This window comes from Cervus elaphus, chromosome 25 (assembly GCF_910594005.1).
Source record: "Cervus elaphus chromosome 25, mCerEla1.1, whole genome shotgun sequence".
Lineage (NCBI taxonomy): Eukaryota > Metazoa > Chordata > Mammalia > Artiodactyla > Cervidae > Cervus > Cervus elaphus.
In genome coordinates, this window is record NC_057839.1 from 9,324,126 (window position 1) to 9,344,995 (window position 20,870).

The following is a 20,870-nucleotide window of genomic DNA, read 5'->3' on the forward strand; positions in this document are numbered from 1 at the left end:
TCACCTGCATCCAAACCTCCTGGACTTAGGTTGAAATGCTGATTTCTGAGTGTTGCACAGACCAAAGGAACCCAGATCTCTGGGTGCAGGGCCCAGGACTAACACCTACTTTCAGGGCCCCGGAAGCTGAAAAAGCACCACCTGCACTCGAGGGGCTGTTGTCAGTCTGGAAGGTCAGGTCCCAGGTGACGTGATGCAGTGTAACACACAGTGGTCCTTGTGCTGAGGAAATAACTGAATTAAACTTAACTCTAGTAACGTGCAACCATAGCAACAGCATTGGGGGCAATAAGAAGCATTAGTTTATCATTTTTGCCTTTACATGACTGACTTGTCGTTTGCAGTACTCATCTTTGTTGCACTTCATGCAGTTTTGTGCAGATTAGTGTAATGATTTGGAGTCATTCTGTAGATAAGAGACCTGTCTTGTTCTGGGATGGCCTGGACTGGGCTTGTGATGAAGTTCTACGTGATCAGAAAAAGTTGGATGGACCACGAATGGGTAAAATGAGAAGGAGCAGGGGGTCCAGGACTTATGCAGGGAGTCACGTGGACAGAAACAAATAGCAAGCACGTAAAAACGGACTTGAGATTGTGGCAGAGTCATAATGGGTGTTTCTCCTCTTGAATCTCCCATTTTGTTCTTATAACACAATACATTTTTAGTCAAAATAAACTCTAACACAGTTATAGATTTATTGGCAGAATACATATGGTTAGGTAGCTGGCTTCTGAGTTAGTGTTCGTACCTTCCCCGCAGATTTGCCAGAACACAAAGTGATGTGTGTGTGTTCGCTCTGGATGCTAACTGTGATCATTACCTTAGGCTGAAGTGAAGTGAAGTGAAGTCGTTCAGTCGTGTCCGACTCTTTGTGACCCCATGGACTGTAGCCCACCAGGATCCTCTGTCCATGGGACTTTCCAGGCAAGAATACTGGAGAGGGTTACTGTTTCCTTCTCCAGGAGATCTTCCCGACCCAGGGATTGAACCAGGGTCTCTCGCATTGTAGGCAGATGCTTTACCGTCTGAGCCACCAGGAAAACTGGCTTGGGCTAGGCCTATGCTTTAGGGCTTCAGGCATGATCAAATTCTATTTCACAACAGCTGGTGGAAAGAAGTAAGCTGAAGATTTGAAAAGGCAATCAACTTGCCCAGGGCCACAGCAAGTAAGAGTCGGAGCTGGACTTTAAGACGAGACCATCTGGAGACTCTACTCCATTCACTGTTTGGTGCTAGGGAGAGGGATAGGAGAGGGTGTCATTTGGGCAGAATTTATGGATTCGGCGATCCTCTCGCACTTTCTACTCAAGCCCTTTTGTCAGGATCTTTGGGGCTGAGCCAGGAGCAAGGCGCCGGGTGGCCTAATTCTGTCTCTAGAGGTTCCAGCTGTCACATACGGAAGATGAATATCTGTTGGGCAGCTCTGTTTTTATCTCTCCACAAAGTTTTATTTCTCCGATGTGAGTGATTCTATTGCTTTGAGGTTTCCAGGGTTTGCATTCTTCATAAAGAAGGACGGTTTATTGGGTATCATGGTGCTGAGACGGTGCAGTACATGAATGTTAATGAAGTTCATGTTTCCTAGCATAATGAGGGTCCTAGATCAGCGCCGTGGCTTGACAGACAGTAGGAGAGTTTTTTGTTTTTCTCTTCTCTCTTCCTCACTCCTGGGGTTTCATGTCTGCTGTGACATTATCTTCCTGGAATAAGTTTACCGTACACATCATCTTGCTTCATTGCACTGTTACAAACAAATGCAACTTCAGGACAGAGAAATATTTATCAAAAGGTCTGTTAAGGTAGCGTTTAGGGTTGAGGGCTTCAGAAGCTGATATTCCAAAATTCCAATCAGGCTCAGTTACTTCAGTAACCACCTGAGCTCAGACAAGTAACTTTATGCCTCTGTGCCTCAGTGTGCAAAGCTGTAAAATGGGTGTAATAATGAGGCTTATAGGGCTATCATGAGGATTAAAAGAGATATTATATAAGAAGCACTTGACACAGTACCCAGTACCTTACTGAGCAGTCAATAAGTGACTGCTAGTATCGGTTAAGCTCAGGGCCAGGACAAGACCAGGTAATTTACAGGCATCATCTCATGCAATCATCACACCAATCTTGTGGGGTGGAATTTTTGTTTCCATTCAACAGAAGAGGAAATAGGAATTCAGAGAGAAGAAGCATCTTGTGGAAGGTCACAGAGCTTATCGGAATCTGAAGCAGAATGGGAACCTTCTTGGGATGGGGCCACAGCTACTGCAGAAAACTGCATGGACATTGCCTATAATGGCAAACCTAGTTCTCTCAGCCATCAGAGGAGTTTCTCATCTTTTCAGGGCACAGCAGGCAGACAAGGAGTTTGCTTCATGGGAAAAGCTAACCATTTCCCAGCATCAGACAGACTGCCTCAGATGGCTCAATGCAGTGATTTTATCCGGTTACTCCGTCAGGTGTGGAACAGTTAAAAGGGGCCCTAAAATTCACTCAAGGTGGTACTTTGTGCCAAAAATGAAGAAAGAGGTGTGGAATCAGAACGTGGGATGGGAAATCTGATCTGTGCCAAGTCATGAGCTGGACCACAGAGGCAAACAAGGTACAGTCTGGATAGTCATGACACAGTGGGCTGAGTGCTCTGTGATGACGGGAGAGCAAAGTGTGGTGAGAACACAAGATAGCAAGGGGAGGCTTCCTAGAGGAGGTGAGATGTTGTGGGTCGGGTTTTGAAGCATGAATAGGAGTTCTGCAAGGGAAAAAGGGCTGGACATGTATACAGGAGAAATCTGCGTTGAGAAATGGCAGCCTTCCTGAGTGGTTGGAGCCCTTGAAGTGTGTGCTGAAGAGCGTGGCAGATGACACGGCAGGAAAGGGGATCACACATCTGTAGCCCCTACGCCAGGCGGTGTGGGAGGGCACCAGGTTAGCTTCCTGGGGCTGCCACAGCCAGTCGCCACACACTGGATGAATGCAACAGGAATTGATTCTTCTGCAGTTCTGGAGATCAGAAAGTCAAAATCAAGGTGTTGGCAGGGCCAAGCTCTCTCTGAAGCCTCTACGGAAGGATCTGTCCTTGCCTTTTCTAGCTTCTGGAGGCTCCAGGCGTCCCTTGGCTCGTGGCTGCATCACTTCGCTCTCAGCCTCTCTAGCCCCACGCCCTGCTCTCCTCCCTGTGTTTGCCTCCCTCTGTGCGTCTCACGTAAGGGCACTTGTCCTTGGGTTTGGGGCCCACCTGGACAGCCCTGGATGATTTCATCTCAGGATCCTTAGTTTAACTACATCCATACAGACCTCTTTTCCAAGTAAGATGATATTTGCAGATTCTGGTAATTAATATGTGGACCTATCTTTTAAGAGGTCATCATTCAACACACTACAGGGCTTCCCATGCACCATCTGATTTAATCCTCAGAACTCTGAGGGGCAGATACCATTACTATTCCTCTGAACAGAAGTGGACACTTGTTGAAACAGATTAAAGGTAAACTTCAGGAGAGCAGGGACGTCCCTGCCTCAGCACTCTACTCTCAGCGTGTGGAATTCTCTGGCACATTGTAGGTGCTCAGTTAATGTTTAGTGAATAAATGCTTTATCAGGAACATATCATAGACTAAAAACCTAGGCCATACTTCATAGAGATAGACTTCTGACTGTATTACTTAATTATCTGTGTTACCTTGTGAAAACAATATAACCTCTCTGCACTTTAGTCAAAAGAAATGAAAAAGTACTACCTTATGGGGCTGTTGTAAGAATAAAATCATATACAGTGATGAGAAGAGTGCCTGGACACCAGTGCTTAGCAAACGGAATGTGAAGTATTACTGTACCTTGTCTCTAGGGAGGGGAGGGATACGGGTGGTGGTTAAGTAGAGTGCTCTGGGAGAATGTCTCAGGAGCTGTGAGCAGATGGGGCAGTGGCTAAATATCACCTGAAGACTTTGGGGAAGAGGAGAAACTTGGCCTAAGTCTAGAATGAACAGGGGCTTGATGGACTTGGGAGGGGAGGCTGACCTTCAGGGCAGAGGGACCAGTAGGCGCAAGAGCTTGGAGGTGGGGAAATGAGCATGCCATCAGGCAATAGAGGAGGGGTCATCGCAGAAGGGGCATGCTGAGCTTCCACCAGGAAGGGCCTTGTCTGCTGCGTAAGGGGTTCAGACTTGACCCTGTAGTTGTGACAGCTCATTCACGCGAAAGCCACATGCCGAGGTTGGTTCGTTAGAAAGTCTGGGGTGTTCGGGAAGCCAGGAGGCTGGAGCTCAGGGAAGCATTGAGGAAGCCGATGCATGGATGCTGGTCCCACCCAGGGAAGTTATGATGAAGATGGTGGAGAGAGACAAACACACCATGCTGGAGGCAGAAGCTCTGGGAGCTGGAGGCCGACCAGGGTGGGGTTCAAGGAGACCAGTGAGTGATGGCAGGATCGGCTGCAGGAAGGCAGGTTCCAGAGGCAGGTGGGCAGAGTGACTTCCCACCATGGCTGAGGCAAAGACACCAGGCTGGTTCTGGCATGGTGAGTTCAAGGTGTCCTTGAGGACATTGGCCAGACTTATCTTTTACTAAATGTGGGACCTTAAGCAAATCACCTTACCTCTTAGAGCCTCAGTTTCTCCATCAGCAAAACGGGGTTAAGAATTCTATTTGCTTCATGTGATGGTGGTCATGTTAATATACAGTAAGTTCCCAGTATTCCTCCTATACTTTGGGTACCTGATGCAAAGAACTGACTCATTGGAAAAGACCCTGATGCTGGGAAAGATTGAAGGCCGGAGGAGAAGGAGACGACAGAGAATAAGATGGTTGGATGGTATCACTGATTCAATGGACGTGAGTTTGAGCAAGCTCCGGAGTTGGTGATGGACAGGGAAGCCTGGTGTGCTGCAGTCCATGGGGTCACAAAGAGTAAGACACGACTGAGCGACTGAACTGAACTGACTGAATTTCCCAGTAACTCCCAGCACCTCTTGTTACTATGACAACCACTACTGCTACTGTTACCATTCTTTGGAGTGTGGACCACTGAGAATGGGCATGATGACTGAGGCGTCAGCACACCTTTGCCAGAGCACCTGGCTGCATGCTCTGTTGTAAGTTCCTCCTCTCTTCTCTCATTAAGTGAAAGTCACTCAGTTGTGTCCAACTTTTTACAACCCTATGGACTGCCCACCAGGCTTCTCTGTCCATGAAATTCTCCAGGCAACAAGACTGGAGTGGGTTGCCATTCTCTTCTCCTCGTCTCTCCTTAGTTCAGTTCAGTTCAGTCGTTCAGCCATGTCTGAATCTTTGTGACCCCATCGAATGCAGCACGCCAGGCCTCCCTGTCCATCACCAACTCCTGGAGTTTACTTAAACTCATGTCCATTGAGATGGTGATGCCATCCAACTGTCTCATCCTCTGTTGTCCCCTTCTCCTCCTGCCTTCAATCTTTCCCAGCATCAGGGTCTTTTCAAATGAGTCAGTTCTTCGCATCAGGTGGCCAAAGGATTGGAGTTTCAGGTTTAGCATCAGTCCTTCCAATGAATATTCAGGACTGATTTCCTTTAGGATTGACTGGTTGGATCTCCTTGCAGTCCAAGGAACTCTCAAGAGTCTTCTCCAACACCACAGTTCAAAAGCATCAATTCTTTGGTGCTCAGCTTTCTTTATAGTCCAACTCTCACATCCATACGTGACCAGGGGAAAAACCATAGCCTTGACTAGATGGACCTTTGTTGACAAAGTAATGTCTCTGCTTTTTAATATGCTGTCTAGGTTGGTCATAGCTTTTCTTCCAGGGAGTAAGCTTCTTTTAATTTCATGGCTGCAGTCACCATCTGCAGTGATTTTGGAGCCCAGAAAAATAAAGTCAGCCACTGTTTCTACTGTTTCCCCATCTATTTGCCATGAAATGATGTGACCAGATGCCATGATCTTATTACTTTTCTGAATATTGAGCTTTAAGCCGACTTTTTCACTTTCCTCTTTCACTTTCATCAAGAGGCTCTTTAGTTCTTCTTTGCTTTCTGCCATAAGGGTGGTGTCATCTGCATATCTGAGGTTATTGATATTTCTCCCGGCAATCTTGATTCCAGTTTGTGCTTCATCCAGCCCAGAGTTTCTCATGATGTACTCTGCATATAATTTAAATAAGCAGGGTGACAATATACAGCCATGACATACTCCTTTTCCTATTTGGAACCAGTCTGTTGTTCCATGTCCAGTTCTAACTGTTGCTTTCTGACCTGCATACAGATTTCTCAAGAGGCAGGTCAGGTGGTCTAGTATTCCCATCTATCTCAGAATTTTCCAGTTTGTTGTGATCCACCGAGTCAAAGGCTTTGGCTTAGTAAAGCAGAAATAGATGTTTTTCTGTAACTCTTCTGCTTTTTCGATGATCCAACGGATGTTGGCAATTTGATCTCTGGTTCCTCTGCCTTTTCTAAAACCAACTTGAACATCTGGAAGTTCACAGTTCACGTATTACTGAAGCCTGGCTTGGAGAATTTTGAGCATTACTTTACTAGTATATGAGATGAGTGCAATTGTGCGGTAGTTTGAGCATTCTTTGGCATTGCCTTTTTTTGGGATTGGAATGAAACTGACCTTTTCCAGTCCTGTGGCCACTGCTGAGTTTTCCAAATTTGCTGGCATATTAAGTGTAGCACTTTCACAGCATCATCTTTCAGGATTTGAAGTAGCTCAACTGGAATTCCAACACTTCCACTAGCTTTGTTCCCAGTGATGCTTCCTAAGGCTCACTTGACTTCACATTGCCGGATATCTGGCTCTAGGTGAGTGTTCATACCATTGTGATTATCTGGGTCATTAAGATCTTTTTTGTATATTCTGTGTATTCTTGCCACCTCTTCTTAATATCTTTTGCTTCTGTTAGGTCCATACCATTTCTGTCCTTTACTGTGCCCATCTTCACATGAAATGTTCCCTTGGTATCTCTAATTTTCTTGAAGAGATCTCTAGTCTTTCCTAATCTATTGTTCTCCTCTGTTTCTTTGTATTGATCACTGAGGAAGGCTTTCTTATCTCTCCTGGCTATTCTTTGGAACTCTGCATTCAGATGGGTATATCTTTCCTTTTCTCCTTTGCTTTTAGTTTCTCTTCTTTTCACAGCTATTTGTAAGGCCTCCTCAGACAGCCATTTTGCTTTTTAGCATTTCTTTTTCCTGGGGGATGGGCTTGATCCCTGTCTCCTGTACAATGTCACGAACCTCCATCCATGTTCATCAGGCACTCTGTCTATCAGATCTAGTCCCTTAAATCTATTTCTCACTTCCACTGTATAATCTTAAGGGATTTAATTTATGTCATACCTGAATGGTCTAGTGGTTTTCCCTACTTTCTCCAATTTAAGTCTGAGTTTTGCAATAAGGAGTTCATGATCTGAGCCACAGTCCACTCCCGGTCTTATTTTTGCTGACTATATAGAGCTTCTCCATCTTTGGCTGCAAAGAATATAATCAATCTAATATCAGTGTTGGCCATTGGGTGCTGTCCATGTGTAGAGTCTTCTCTTGTGTTGTTGGAAGAGGGTGTTTGCTATGACCAGTGCATTCTCTTGGCAAAACTCTATTAGCCTTTTCCCTGCTTCATTCCGTACTCTAAGGCCAAATTTGCCTGTTACTCCAGGTGTTTCTTGACTTTCTACAGTCCCTACGGGACTGGAATAGGACATCTTTTTTGGGTGTTAGTTCTGGAAGGTCTTGTAGGTCTTCATAGAACCATTCAACTTCAGCTTCTTAAGTATTACTGGTCAGGGCATAGACTTGGATTACCATGGTATTGAATGGTTTGCCTTGGAAACAAACAGAGATCATTCTGTCATTTTTGAGATTGCATCCAAGTACTGCATTTTGCACTCTTTTGTTGACCATGATGACTACTCCATTTCTTCTAAGGGATTCCTGCCCACAGTAGTAGATATAATGGTCATCTGAGTTCAATTCACCCATTTCAGTCCATTTTAGTTCGCTCATTCCTAAAATGTCCATTTTCACTCTTGCTATCTCCTGTTTGACCACTTCCAATTTACCTTGGTTCATGGCCCTAACATTTCAGGTTCCTATGCAATATTGCTCTTTACAGTATCAGACCTTGCTTCCATCACCAGTCACATCCACAACTGGGTGTTGTTTTTGCTTTGGCTCTGTCTCTTCATTCTTTCTGGAGTTATTTCTCCACTGATCTCTGGTAGCATATTGGGCACCTTCCGACCTGGGGAGTTCTTCTTTCAGTGTCCTATCTTTTTGCCTTTTCATGCTGTTCATGGGGCTCTCAAAGCAAGAATACTGAAGTGGTTCTCTCCATAACCTATGCTCAGAAGTTGGAGGAGGAATCTTGGGTAAGTCTTAGTTGAAGCTATCCCACACCTTGGTTCTTTCCAAGGTTAAGTGTCTTTAGTTTGAGCCTGTGTGTGGGTGGTGGAAGGGGTTGAGACTAGTGACTGGAGAAGAACAGATGTTACAGTGCCCCATCCCATCCCATGCGCATACAGTGTGATTTGTGGCAGGTTGCATATCTTTGGGTGTGTGTCTGGGGAGAGGGGTGCGCGAGCACGTTTGTGTGTGTGTGTGTGCACTCTGGGTATTAATTCAATTCAGCATTTCTATTCAGGAAATGCCGGTCCCCTCATGGAGTCAAGGTGCCGGGCACAGAGGAAAAGGATGAGATTGCTGGCTGCCCGAGGCACTCCCAGCAGGAGGCTAGAGGCTGGCAGGGGAGGCCTGGCTGAATGGGATGTGTCCAGGAAAGCACCGAATGGAAGCAGGAGGAAGCTGCTCCCCCGGGTCGGAGGAGGTGATCGTGGTCTCCACAAACCTGGCCTCCCCTCAGGGCTCTCTCCCCACCTCAGGCAACTCCTCCTCCCAGGCCCTGAGCTCCTCTTCCGTTTAGGCTTTGAGGCTGAGCCTCAAAGGCGGCTCTGGCCCAGGGGGTTCTTGTGTGGGGCTCCCCCTCCTGCCCCCGCCCCCTTATCCAGGCTCCTCTCCTGTTCACCATCCAGACCCTGCTCGGGTTTGGTTTTGTCATTTTTTAATCAGGTGATTTGCTTGTTCAGCGTCTGACCCTTCCTTGCTCTGCACTCCCCACATGCTGAGGGAATGAACGGATGAGCAGGGAGAAGGGGAGCAGGGAGGATCACATCTCCAAGGAAACTCTCAAATCCAGCGCCAGGAACTTGTTTATTTCTAATCCTGGGCTGTTGCATTCGAGAGGTAAAGCCAAGGGCTTTCCACCATCTGCAAGCAAGGAAGTTATATAAACCGAGCCAATTGATGTTGAAGTATGGCCGGCTTTCATGCTCAGAGGCTCTCTGTGGGGAAGGGGAGGGGCTCCTCTCCCAGGTCGTCTCGTCTACCCACAGCCCCCCGGGACCAGGCACTGGGACCTCCCCCTTCCATGAGGTTAATCCCTCTGAAAGGGAGAGTGTAGCTGCCTGCAGGGTGCCCTATGGAGACCCACCTTCAGGAAAAATCTCAGTCTGGCACCAGTCAGAAACCTCAGTGGTGTTCCCATCCCCCCACCCAGTAGCCAACACTGACTCGGTCATTAAGGATGAGAATCCAGACTCAGCTCAAACGTCCTCCTCCTCCGCAGAGTCAGCCCCTCCTCCTCCCTCTTCACATCACTCTCCTCACCTCCCAGGCCTCCTCAAGCTGTCGACCCCTTCCACTCTCACAATGCCAGGTCTGGTCTCAGCATTTAGATCATGCCCTGGTACATCAGCCTCCCCAGCAGCCTCCCTGCCTCCAGCCTTGCCCCTCCCAAATTATATATGCCTCTGTGTTCACTTCCCCCTTTTACCATCTTTCTGATCCTGTCAACTTTCCTGCTTAAAACCTTAAGGGGCTCTCTGTCAGCCTGGAGCTAAAGCCTAAGTTTTAGCCTGGCCCTTCTTTACCTGTTCTCTCCGACCCACCCACTGCCCCAGGCCCGTCTCCCCCTCACGTCCATCCTCTGGAGCAGCTGTGACAACCCGTATGGTGTTTCTCGAACAGCTCCAGTCTGCTCTGTGGCAGATGCGGCTTCTGCTGCTCAGACCCTTCTTCCTCCCCTGCCCTGGCATCCCTCCCTGAAGTCATTTCCGGAGTCACCTCCCCCAGGAGCCCTTCCCTGACCCCCCGCCCCCAGGCTGGTGAGGTTCGGTGGCCCCCCGGGCTGGTGCCCTCCCTCATGGCGCCACGCTTGTGCTCCAAGTGCCTCTGTCCTGGGCCCGTCTCTCCCTCGCCCTGTGGCCTGTGAGACCTCGAGGGAAGACTGGTGCCCAGCTCACAGCCCTGACCTCGCTGACCTCCACAGGCCCCTAAGCGATGACCGACCTCGACTTGTTTCAGAAGTTACCAAGGTTCAGTGTGGGGAGGCAGGCTTATCTTTGCCTAAAATGGCCTCCCATCCCCTCACTCTGGGCTGCGGAAGGCATGGCAGAAGTGAGCCTTGCTCGGGAGACTCCCCTGGGGTGGGCTGCTCTCCTGGCGTCCCGGCCAGCGTCAGACCCTTGACTCCTGTGGCCGTGCGGCGCACGCCCGCCCCGCTCTGTGCCGCCCCTTCTTGACGCTTGCCTGCACATGGCAAACACCATGGGACTCTGAAATCAGTCTGGACGGAGCCGGGTCAGGATCGTTTAAAGCACTACCCAGGTGATTCTAAGCTCGAGACCCCTCAGACCCAGTCATCCTGGAGGAGTGGTTCTCGTGTCTGGCTGGACACCGACGTCACCTGGACAGCACCCTGGGCCCACCGGCCCTGACCTGACAGATCGGAGCGCACCGCGTGGTGGCCGTCCAGCCATCTGCCCTCCCTCTCTCCTTCTTCCCTCCCTCTCTTGTCCTTTTCCAGAAACATGTGCTATGCTCTGCTGGTCGAGCCTGAGTGCTGCGGTGAGTCAGACACTGCCCCTGCTGGTGCGGCTGTTAGCTCAGGGCCGTTAGGAATGAGAGAGCCCCCCCACCAACCCAAACACAAAAAGAAACCCACCGTAAGGGAACCTGTCCCATGGCCAGCCTGCAGGGCCTGCACCAGCTCCCAGCAGCTTCACCGGGCTGCCGGGGGCCAGAGCCGCTGGAGACGCCTGTGCTGGAGTCTTGTCCTGCTCCCGAGTCACAGAAAGGCCCGGCTCTCTGCTCACAGGCTGGAGCCGCGTGTGGCCATTAGGATGGGGGGCTGTCCGTGGGTTCTCCCAGACCCTGCATCAGGCTGGCGGTGGTGGCAGGGTGGGCAAAAGCTCTCGACTTTTTCTTTGCAAGTTCAAGGTCTGCACGCCCGTGGAGGTGCCTCTGAGCATGTCTGTCCCAGTCTTGGGGGAGCTCAGGTGACGGGGTGCTTGCAGGAGCTTCAGGTCCCTTTGACAGAATCAGCCGGAGCTCGGGGCATGTATTTTAAAGCTGAGGTAGGAGAAATTCCTTGGTGGCTCAGTGGCTAAGATTCCACACTCCCAGGACAGGGTGCCTGAGTTTGATTTCTGGTCAGAAAACAAGACCCCACATGCCATAACAAAGACTGAAGATCCCATGTGCTGCAAGTAAGACCCGGTGCAGCCAAACAAAGCAAAACGCTGAGGTAAAATCCACACGACGTAAAGTTAAGAGCGTTAGAGTGGAAACTCCAGTGGCACTGAGTACGTTCACGGTGTTGGGCTACTGTCACCTCCATCTAGTTCTGAAATGCCTTAGTACCCCAAAAGGAGACTCTGTCCCAGTCAGCAGGCATCTCCCCCGCTCCTGGCAACCTGCGGTCTGCCCTCTGTCTCTATGGATTCACTTATTCTGGATGTTTTATATAAATGGAACCATAGAGTATGTGGCCTTCATTTAGCATGTTTTCAAAGCCCACCCACATCTATATGAGAACCTCGTTCCTTTTTATGGCCGAATAATAGTCTGTTGTACAGATAGACCACAGTTTGTTTATCCATTTGTCAGTTGATAGACATTCGGGCTATTTCTACCTTTTGGTTACTGGGAAGACTGTGCATTTAAAATCCATTGTCTGTGCCCCAGACGCCTGCTCACTGGGCGCTCCTAGGTCCCCAGCGCTGGGCAGTGGTCTTGGGGGTCTCCTGTCCCTGTAGTAGTCATGCCATCCCTGGGGGCCTAAGTGGGATATGCATCTCTGGGGCACCTCTTGCTACAGTTCTGGCCCGTGACTTCTCTCTCTCCACAACTTGCCGGGGGACTCCAGTCTGCACGCTGTACCATCTCCCCCCTCAGCTGCCACACACCCCGGCCCTGGCCAGGAGGCTGACGAGTAAGCAACAGGCCGCAGCAGAGAGCTTGGAGAGGGGTCATGGAGAGGGCGGACAGCATGTTGTGTGCGCAGTCACTTGGAAATGAATTTCACCTGTCACCATATAAAAGGGAAAAATGCTTTTTCTCTGTACCCTTGCTTCTGACACCAAACGTGTGGTTTTTTCCCCACACCATGCAATTCTCCAATTCTTGGTGGAGGCTGACTGAATTCCCTATGACTTCACTCAATTCTGACATTAACTGTCCTACGTTAGCACACACCCCACAGGTCAGAGGCTCAGTCCCACAAGCCTGCATCCACTCAGATGCCACTCGCAAATCTCAGGCTATAAACTGGGGCTCTCCACCACTTCCCCCACAGGCTCAATGATTTGCTAGAATTGTTCACAGACCCCCGGAGAGCACTTTACTTACTGTTACTGATTTATTGTGAGGGATATTAAATGATACACATGAACAGCCAGATGAGGAAATACATGGGGCGAGGGCTGGAAGTCTCCTGAGCAAGGAGTTTCTGTCCCAGTGGAGTTTGGGGTGCGCCACCCTCAGGGGCATGGATGTGTTCTTGTTTACCAACCTGGAAGGTTTTAGAGCCCCTTCAGTTGGGTTTTCTGGAGCCTTCATGATTTATTAAAGCATTGGCCATTGGTGGTTAATTTGTTCTCCAGCCCCTCTTTCTTCCCTCCGAGGTGAGGGAGGCAGTTAAGTTACAACCTTCCTATCAGTGGTTTCTTCCCCAGCCTTAGGGGCCTTCCAAAAGTCACCTCATAACAAAATATAGCATTAACTCAGGTATAGTTGAAAGGGGTTATTATGAATAATAAAAGTTGCTCCTTTCACTTTTATGAATTGGAATTATTTCAGGAACTGGTCACAAAAACCAAATATTAGAACAAAAGATGCTGCTACCCTTCTCTTCTCATGTAGGAAATTATAAGGGTTTTAACTCCGTGCCAGGAGCTGGGAACAAGACCAAATAGATGTGTTTCTTATATCACAATACTCCGCTAACCTGAAACTTCATACCCACATGCAGAGGAATTTCATGGACAGTGTCTGCCCATAGGATTCAAATGATTTCATCCCATATCCATCTTCCTCTTTTCCTCTTCAGATTCCTTCCTTTCAGGATTTATAGCTGCTAACATATGACTCCTTTGGGAGCAATGCAGAATCCCATCTCTTCTTGTCCTTATAAACCATGACCTGAGGTGGGAAGGAGATAGGATAGGGACCCCCCCCACCCCAAGATGATTTTATTTTTCTTCCAAATCAAAATAAGCCTTCTCTCCATGACAGGAATTCTGCTATATTTCTAGGTCAACTGACTCAAAAGGCTACCAGCTTTGAAAGTAACGTAGAAAAAAATTCTGTGTATAATACTCAGAGTCCAGCATCAGGGAGGTTACCCTACCACTTTGCACACAGGTGGTGGCATGGGGCCAGAGCAAACCTGAAGTTGCCTCTGAAATTAGCCACTTCATCCTTTCCAGTAATGCCTGATGGTGCCTTTGGTTGGTTTGGTGTTGTATTTTTTTAAAGCTTGTTGATAATGGTCAAGAGCTGGGCTTTCACTGTGAGCAATTTTGGAGACCATTAGATGCTTCTGAGCAGAAAGAGGATATGACTTGACTTAGATTTTGAATGGAGTTCTCAGGTTACTGTGTGAATGCACATAGGGGTCGAGGAGGCCGCTACTGAGAAGGCAGTTGCAGTCCCACGGTAAGGGGTGATGATGGCTCTGGCCCCAGGGAAGCTGCCTGAGAGCGTAAGCAGCGATTCCATGATGCATGTGTTGGAGGCAGAAATGATAGCTTCTGCTGGTGGCTGGGAGGTAGAGCGTGAGGAAAAGAGAGTCAGAGAGAACTTCAAATTCTTTGGCCTGAGTGACTGCAAAGGTGGCATTGACTTTTTCTGAGATGGGGAAAGTATGGGTGGAGCAGGATGGGAGGGGAGCAGGGGTTTGAGAATGCAGTTCAGGTGAGTATTAGACATCCAAGTGGAGGCAGCATAAGCTTTGATATCTGAGATTGGAACTCAGTAGTGGCAGGGAGGTGGTGATCAAAGGCAGAATTACTGAAAGTGATGGCTTCATGATCAACCCCTGCCAATACAAAATTAACAGGGAAAGTACATGGGGAGGGGAACGGACCTCACACGTGGGGCCAAGACGGAGCTTCCGAGAATATCAGAAGACGGAGACACCAAGGCTCAAAGATTGCAGGTTGGTGACGGAGCTGAGACTGAGCTGGTTCTTGGGGTCCCTGGTCACCCCCTACCTTTTGTAACATACTAGGCTTCCTACCAGCTCCAGGTTTGGAAGGCTGCGTGTGTGGACAGAAAGCAGGAAAGCTGAGGCTAGAGCCTTCTGTTCTGTGTTTCTCCAGGTCACCATCCTCGTCAGCCTGGCCCTAGCTTTCCTCGCCTGCATCGTGTTCCTGGTGGTTTACAAAGCCTTCACTTATGACCACAGCTGCCCAGAGGGGTTTGTCTACAAGGTAAGGGGCTTCTGGCAGGGGAGTGGCTCCCGATGACTGTCCAGTTCAGTTCAAGGGTCAACATCTTTTCACTGGCATTGAAATTCTGGGTATGGTAACCTCCCTGCAAATTGTTTAAAACGTAGTATGTGTCTGAAGAAAATGGAAACACTCATTTGAAGATAACATGCACTCCAATGTTGATAGCAGCACTGTTTACAGTAGCCAAGACATAGAAGCAACCTATGTGTCCATCAATGCTGAATGAATAAAGATGTCACGTGTGTGTGATGTATATACACACACCTGTTTTATATCTGTTATACACACAATGGAATACTACTCAACCATAAATTAGAAAGAAAATTTGCCACTTATAGCAGCATGGGTGGACTTGAAGGGCATTATACTAAGTGAAATAAATCAGACAGAGAAATACAAATACTGTATGATATCACTTATATGTGGGATCTAAAAAATACAACAGCCTAGTAAATGTGACGTAAAAGAAACAGACTCACAGACGTAGAGAACACACTTCAGTTACCAGTGTGTAGAGGGAAGTGGAGAAAGGCAAGATAGAGGTAGAGGATTAAGAGGTATGAACTCCTGTGTATAAAATAATAAGCTATAATGATAGCTTGTACAGCATGGGGAGTAGAGAATATTTTATAACAACTATGAATGGAGTATAACCTTTAAAAACTGTGACTCCTGTTGTTATACACCTGAAACTTATGAAGTATTGTAAATCAAGTATACCTCAGTAAAAAAGAAAACTTTATGCACTCAATAAAGGCATTGAAATATGTTTTTTTAAAAAGTGTAAAGAAATATAGAAGTAACACCAAAGCAAAATTGATGGTGGCAATCTAAAATTATTTTCACTCTCTAAAATGCTGTATATTTACAATACATTTTGATGTGAAATTATAAAATCACAATTAAAAAGCCCTGTGTGTGGCAGGAAGTTTTCAGGCTTTCATGAAGCACTTGGCCTCCAGTAGGCAGTAGAGGGCGCTCTCCAGAGTGTGGGAAAGGGAGGCAGGCTGGCTTAGGACTACAAGTCAGAAGTAGATCACTCCGCCTTGGGGCGATCCTGGTGTAATGGCTGATTCCTTGTCCCTGCAGAGATGTGAAGACAGGGAGCAGAACTTCTGAGGTGGCCTCTCCCGTCTTGCAGCTGGGCCTCCTCCTCCCCCAATCTGATCGCACGCCTTCCCTTCAAAGACAGAACTGGCTGCAGGACCCCCAGCCCTCCCCCCGCCCCTCTGAGCCACAGGTTTCTCGCCTGCAGTGGGCACCCATGATGTCTGCCCACGGGATTTTGGAGAGAATTTAAGTAAAATCAAGACAGCAAAGGGCCTGCTAGAGAATGGGCTGGCAATAACTGTTAGAGGTAATAAAGCTAGAATCTAGTTCAGAGTTGACACGAATATTGATAAGTTACCACTTACTGAGTACCAATTAGATGTCACCTTCCTTCCTAGACATTTTCATAAATAGTATCTCAGTTGAGCTGTCCACCCGTTCTGAAAAGGAGGTTTCATTGCCCCCATTTTGCATCTGAGGAAACGGAGATTAAGGGCATTTTGTCTTGAGAGTTTTCCAAGACATCACTGCTGTTACGTTCCAAAGTGAGAGAATCAAATGGGGAATGTTCTGCCTTAAAAACACATGTCCTTTTGTTCTGCTACATGACTTCCTAAGATGACCTTCTTAGGCGTTAGAAGCTGGAGTCCTGAAAGACTAGCAATCACTATCGGTATTGGGTGGTCAGTAGGAGACAGTGGAATAAACTATGATGTGTCTGCATATGGAATTCCAAACAACTTCAACAGTGAGTAAGGGGGTCTCCAGACACGGAGAGAGAATACCCTCCGGGATAAGAGTGAAGGAAAAAAGGTGCTGTTTTTGAGTGAGGAAAGGGAAAGTGAATGATGTTTGCTTATATTTTCAGAAAGAAATTCTGGAAGGATAAATTAAAAAAAAACAACAACTAAGAAATATAGTGAGTCAGGTGGGCAGGGAGGGAACAGAACAAATAGGAATGAGGAGCCAAGGCTTCTCTGGCTTTATCTTGATATGCATTTGTCCTGGATGTGTGTCAGTGTTTGACATGTTTGTAAAAACTAAATTTAAAAAAAAGTCCTGAAATTAAAACCAAGCTAAAATCCAGCTGTATATCAAGTTGAGGACTAAACTTATCAAGAAAATAATTGCTCCAAATGACTGCATAATATAGTATACTGACTCTATGCCCTCAGTGGAATGTATTCTAAGGACACAGAGAGCTGCAGAGAAATGATACAGTCAAAATTCAGTAGTCTGTTACTCATCATATTGCTGTTATTTTGGGACCACTGGATTGATATTGTAGGATAATGCAAATATATAATTACATGTTGCTAGGAACCAAGGCTTTGATATAAGAAGAAAGAGTAATTAATATCCAATCAAAGAAAAGAAATGGACAGCAATTGGCTACAGGCAGTGGTCCAGTGAAGCAGTTAGGGGCTGGGTGAATCAGCCAGGTAAAGAGCTATCAACAGTGTCCAGTGTATCCCTACAGTTAGTAAGCAGAAGGCGTTGACCTTGAATTAGTATTGGCATCAGTTTCCTCCCTCCTTCCCTCCCTCCTTTTGCTTCCTTTCTTTCTCTCTCCCTCCTTCCCTTCCTTCATTTCTTCTCCTTTTATTGAGGTTTAATTGACATATAACATTGTATCAGTTTCAAGTGTTCAACATAATGATTAAATATTTGTAAATACTGCAGAATAAGCACCACTGTAAGTCAACATCCATCACTCTGCATAGTTACACATTTTTTTCTTGTGATGAAGAATTTTAAGACCTACTCTCTTAGCAACTTTCAAGTATCCACCTCAGTATTATTAACTGTAGTCACTGTGCTGTACATTACACCCCCAGGACATGCTCATTTTATAACTGGAAACTCGTACCTTTTGGTCCCCTTGACCCATTTCTCTTACCCCTTCTCTGCCTCTGGGAACGATTCCAGCATCCGGTTAGTTTCTTCTGGCTTCTTGTAGGTGGCAGCTTTGATGATGGTGATGGTGATGACATGAAGGAAGGTCTGACGAGTACCAGGCCCAGGCCAGATGCCATCCCCTGCCGGCTGGCTGCGAGCCAGGGATGGCCCGGGCCCCCAGATGGGGTGGCCTCATTGCAGGGCAGGTGGGAAGCGTTCGCTGAGCTCCTCCTGACTGTCTCTCTCTTCCCCAGCACAAGCGCTGTATCCCGGCCTCCCTGGATGCTTACTACTCATCCCAGGATCCCAGCTCCAGAAGCCGCTTCTACACGGTCATCAGCCACTACAGCGTGGCCAAGCAGAGCACCGCCCGGGCCATCGGGCCGTGGCTGTCAGCAGCTGCCGTCATCCACGAGCCCAAGCCGCCCAAGACCCAGGGCCATTAGAGGCCCCCGCCCAGCCAGCATGGGGAGTGGGGAGGGGAACCCCGCTGGCTAAGCCGAGCTCCAGTTACAAGACAACACTGTACTCCTGGGATATGGGGGCGGGGGTGGGGCCGGGGTGGGTGGGGGGAGCTCACCGAAAATCTCGTGCACTGGAGTTGTCTGAATCAGTATTTCTTTTTGTCCTTTGGTATCGTTGATTCGTCCCCGAGTCAGGCCCATGTACAAAGGCATGTTTCGTGTTGACTGTTCCCATGTAAGATATTTTCAAAGCCACTGCTTATTATTTGTTAGGAAAACTTAAAAACAGGAAAGGAGAGAAAGAAAACGAACATGGAAGTCGTAGACTGGCTGCATCTGGAGTGTGTTGAAGGGTGGTGAAGAGCATAGACGTCCCGGGCGGCTCAGACTGGGGGAGATGGCTGCTTCAGGGTGGGCTTCGGAAGGTGCAGAATGCGAGTGAGGCAGGCGGTCTGCTCGCTTGGCCTCTGGCCTGCAGAGGAGGAACACTGAAAGTCAGGAACTGTCAAGTTAGGAAGAAGACTGAGTTTGGCATTTGTAAGGCCGGGTCGCCCACAACCCAGAGAGAAAAGCCTCAACCATGTGTGTTTTGCAAAGTGAGGATAAACTTGTCTGTATGGGCATCGGCACGGGGCTTGGGCTGCGGATGGGGATGCAGAGGATAGAGGCGAACACTGAACAGCAGGCAGGCTTTCTTTGCCTTTCTCTTGCGTTTCTAGCCCTACACTGGGTGCTTTCCACGGTTAGGAGATGGCAGGGGTAGAAAGAGGAGGAAGAAGGGACTGCAGGATGAAGAAGGCAGGACGGGCAGGTGACGTTTGGCCAAGCTGTAAGCCCCGCACCCAAGTTTAACGTTTTTGTTGGTTTGTTGTTTCCCGAAATGATAATGACCAGGAAGAACAGGAAGGGTCGTGACCAGGTGACAGCCAGGGAGGTTTTTGATTGGGTCTCAGCAATGCTAAGTCATTTTTTCTAAGGGAAACTGAGAACCGTGGCCGTCTCGTGCACACTTCACTGTGTTGACAGGAGCACAGGCCAAACTTTTCCCATCTGCTTCTAGGAGCTTCTGACCAGGAGGCGACAGCTGGCACGGCCCAGGCCACGCATTGCCTTGCACCCACATGAGGCACTCCCACACAGCTCTGCCACTAATGTTTTGGGGAGACCCCTTCTGTGTGGTGTTTGCTGTGGGCCCAGCAGAGCCAGAACTGGCTGGGAGAGTTGGCTATTTGAGATGTGATTCTGTTTTCCCATGAAGCTTGAACAGGGCATTTAAAGGGCATTTTTTCAGTGGCTTGCTATGATGCTGAAATCATCCTACACAACAGCTGGGTAATAAGACTAGCATAGCTCAAACTATTCTGCTAAAAGCTATCATTTGACTTTTCCTCTCCCCACCCCCACCCTCCAGTCACCTCGAGTCACCTGTAAATGCATTTGTCATCTAAAGTGGAATAACAAATTGTCCCTAGCGAAACTGCTGAGCGCTTTATAATTTTGTGGTGTATTTTTGTCAGTAGGTAGCAGAGGCTGAAGTATTTTTTGGTGTAATTCTTGAACTTTTCTGACAGGAAACAAATAAAGATAGATGTGTCTGAGAGTCTTGACCTTCCTTTGCATTTTTCTTCATCTTCTGCTCAGTGAGCCTGGTGGGGAAGATGCAGGGGGCAGGGTGTCCTGTTAGGCTGGGGCTGGAACTGATATGGGGGGACCTCCATCCTCCCCCTGTGGGGCCTGAAATGATGCTGAGGTCAGAGGCAAGGACCAAGAGATGCAGCTGGCTCTTGTCTTGCAGCCCAACATCCTTCATCCTGTGAGCATCTGCTGAGCAGCTGCAGAGGGCCAGGCTGTGCTGGGTATGGGGCACCCCGCCCCAGATGACACGTATTCACCCCCTGAAGTCTGGAGGTAGAGTAGGATGTGGAAACAGACATTGGCATTTGAAGAGTCTGAGATTGCCATCTGGCAGTTAGCCAACAGATTGAGAAGGATGCTGATGACGAAAAGGGATGAGTGGACCCTTTTCATAATGAGCCCACTTAAAGCTTATTATAACCTCAGCAGGTAGAGATTACTGGTCCCCATCTGACAGATTAAGACACTGAGGCTCAGGAGGATGGAGAGATGCCTGGGGCTCTAGCAGATGAGCTGAGATGCAAACTCAGGTGTGTGTGACTACTTTATCCCCCTTGACTGCTTTTATAAGACCCAGAGCAACACTGTCAAGGTTCATGCCTCAGGAAGTCAAGTCACACTTATAAAAGCAAACTAGCTTATTCTTTACCCGAATTAGCATCAGCAGTGAGTGTCAAGGATAGCAAACATTTAACAGCCCCTTGCTACATGCCACATACCATTAGAACTGCCCCGCAGCTCAAATGGGAAAGAATCTGCCTGCGATGCAGGAGAACTGGGTTTGATACCTGGGTTCAGTCCCTGGGTCGGGAAGATCCCTTGGAGAAGGGCATGGCAACCCACTCCGTTCTTGCCTGGAGAATCCCATGGACAGAGGAGCCTGGCGGGCTGCAGCCCAGGTGGTCACAAGGAGTGGGACCCGACTGAGTGACTGACACTGCTGCTGCCCCGTGCCAAGCAGGAAGTGCTTTGGGAGTCTTGGTTCCTGTAGCTCTTCCTCCAGTTTCATGAGTTGGGTACCCCCATCCTCAACACCACTGTCTTCATATGATCATCACCCCCATTTTGAGA

At 48.1% G+C, this 20,870-nt stretch overlaps 1 protein-coding gene across 1 annotated transcript in view; it reads left to right on the forward strand.

Annotated features, from left to right (window-relative positions):
* Positions 1 to 19,764, forward strand: part of NSG2 (neuronal vesicle trafficking associated 2) — a 64,949-nt gene extending 45,185 nt beyond the window's left edge. Inside the window, exons 4-5 of the mRNA XM_043887913.1 lie at positions 14,620 to 14,730; positions 17,955 to 19,764. Coding sequence (XP_043743848.1) covers positions 14,620 to 14,730; positions 17,955 to 18,146 — 303 coding nt within the window. The 3' untranslated portion in view covers positions 18,147 to 19,764. The remainder of the gene's footprint in view (positions 1 to 14,619; positions 14,731 to 17,954) is intronic.
* Positions 19,765 to 20,870: the final 1,106 nt, after the last annotated feature.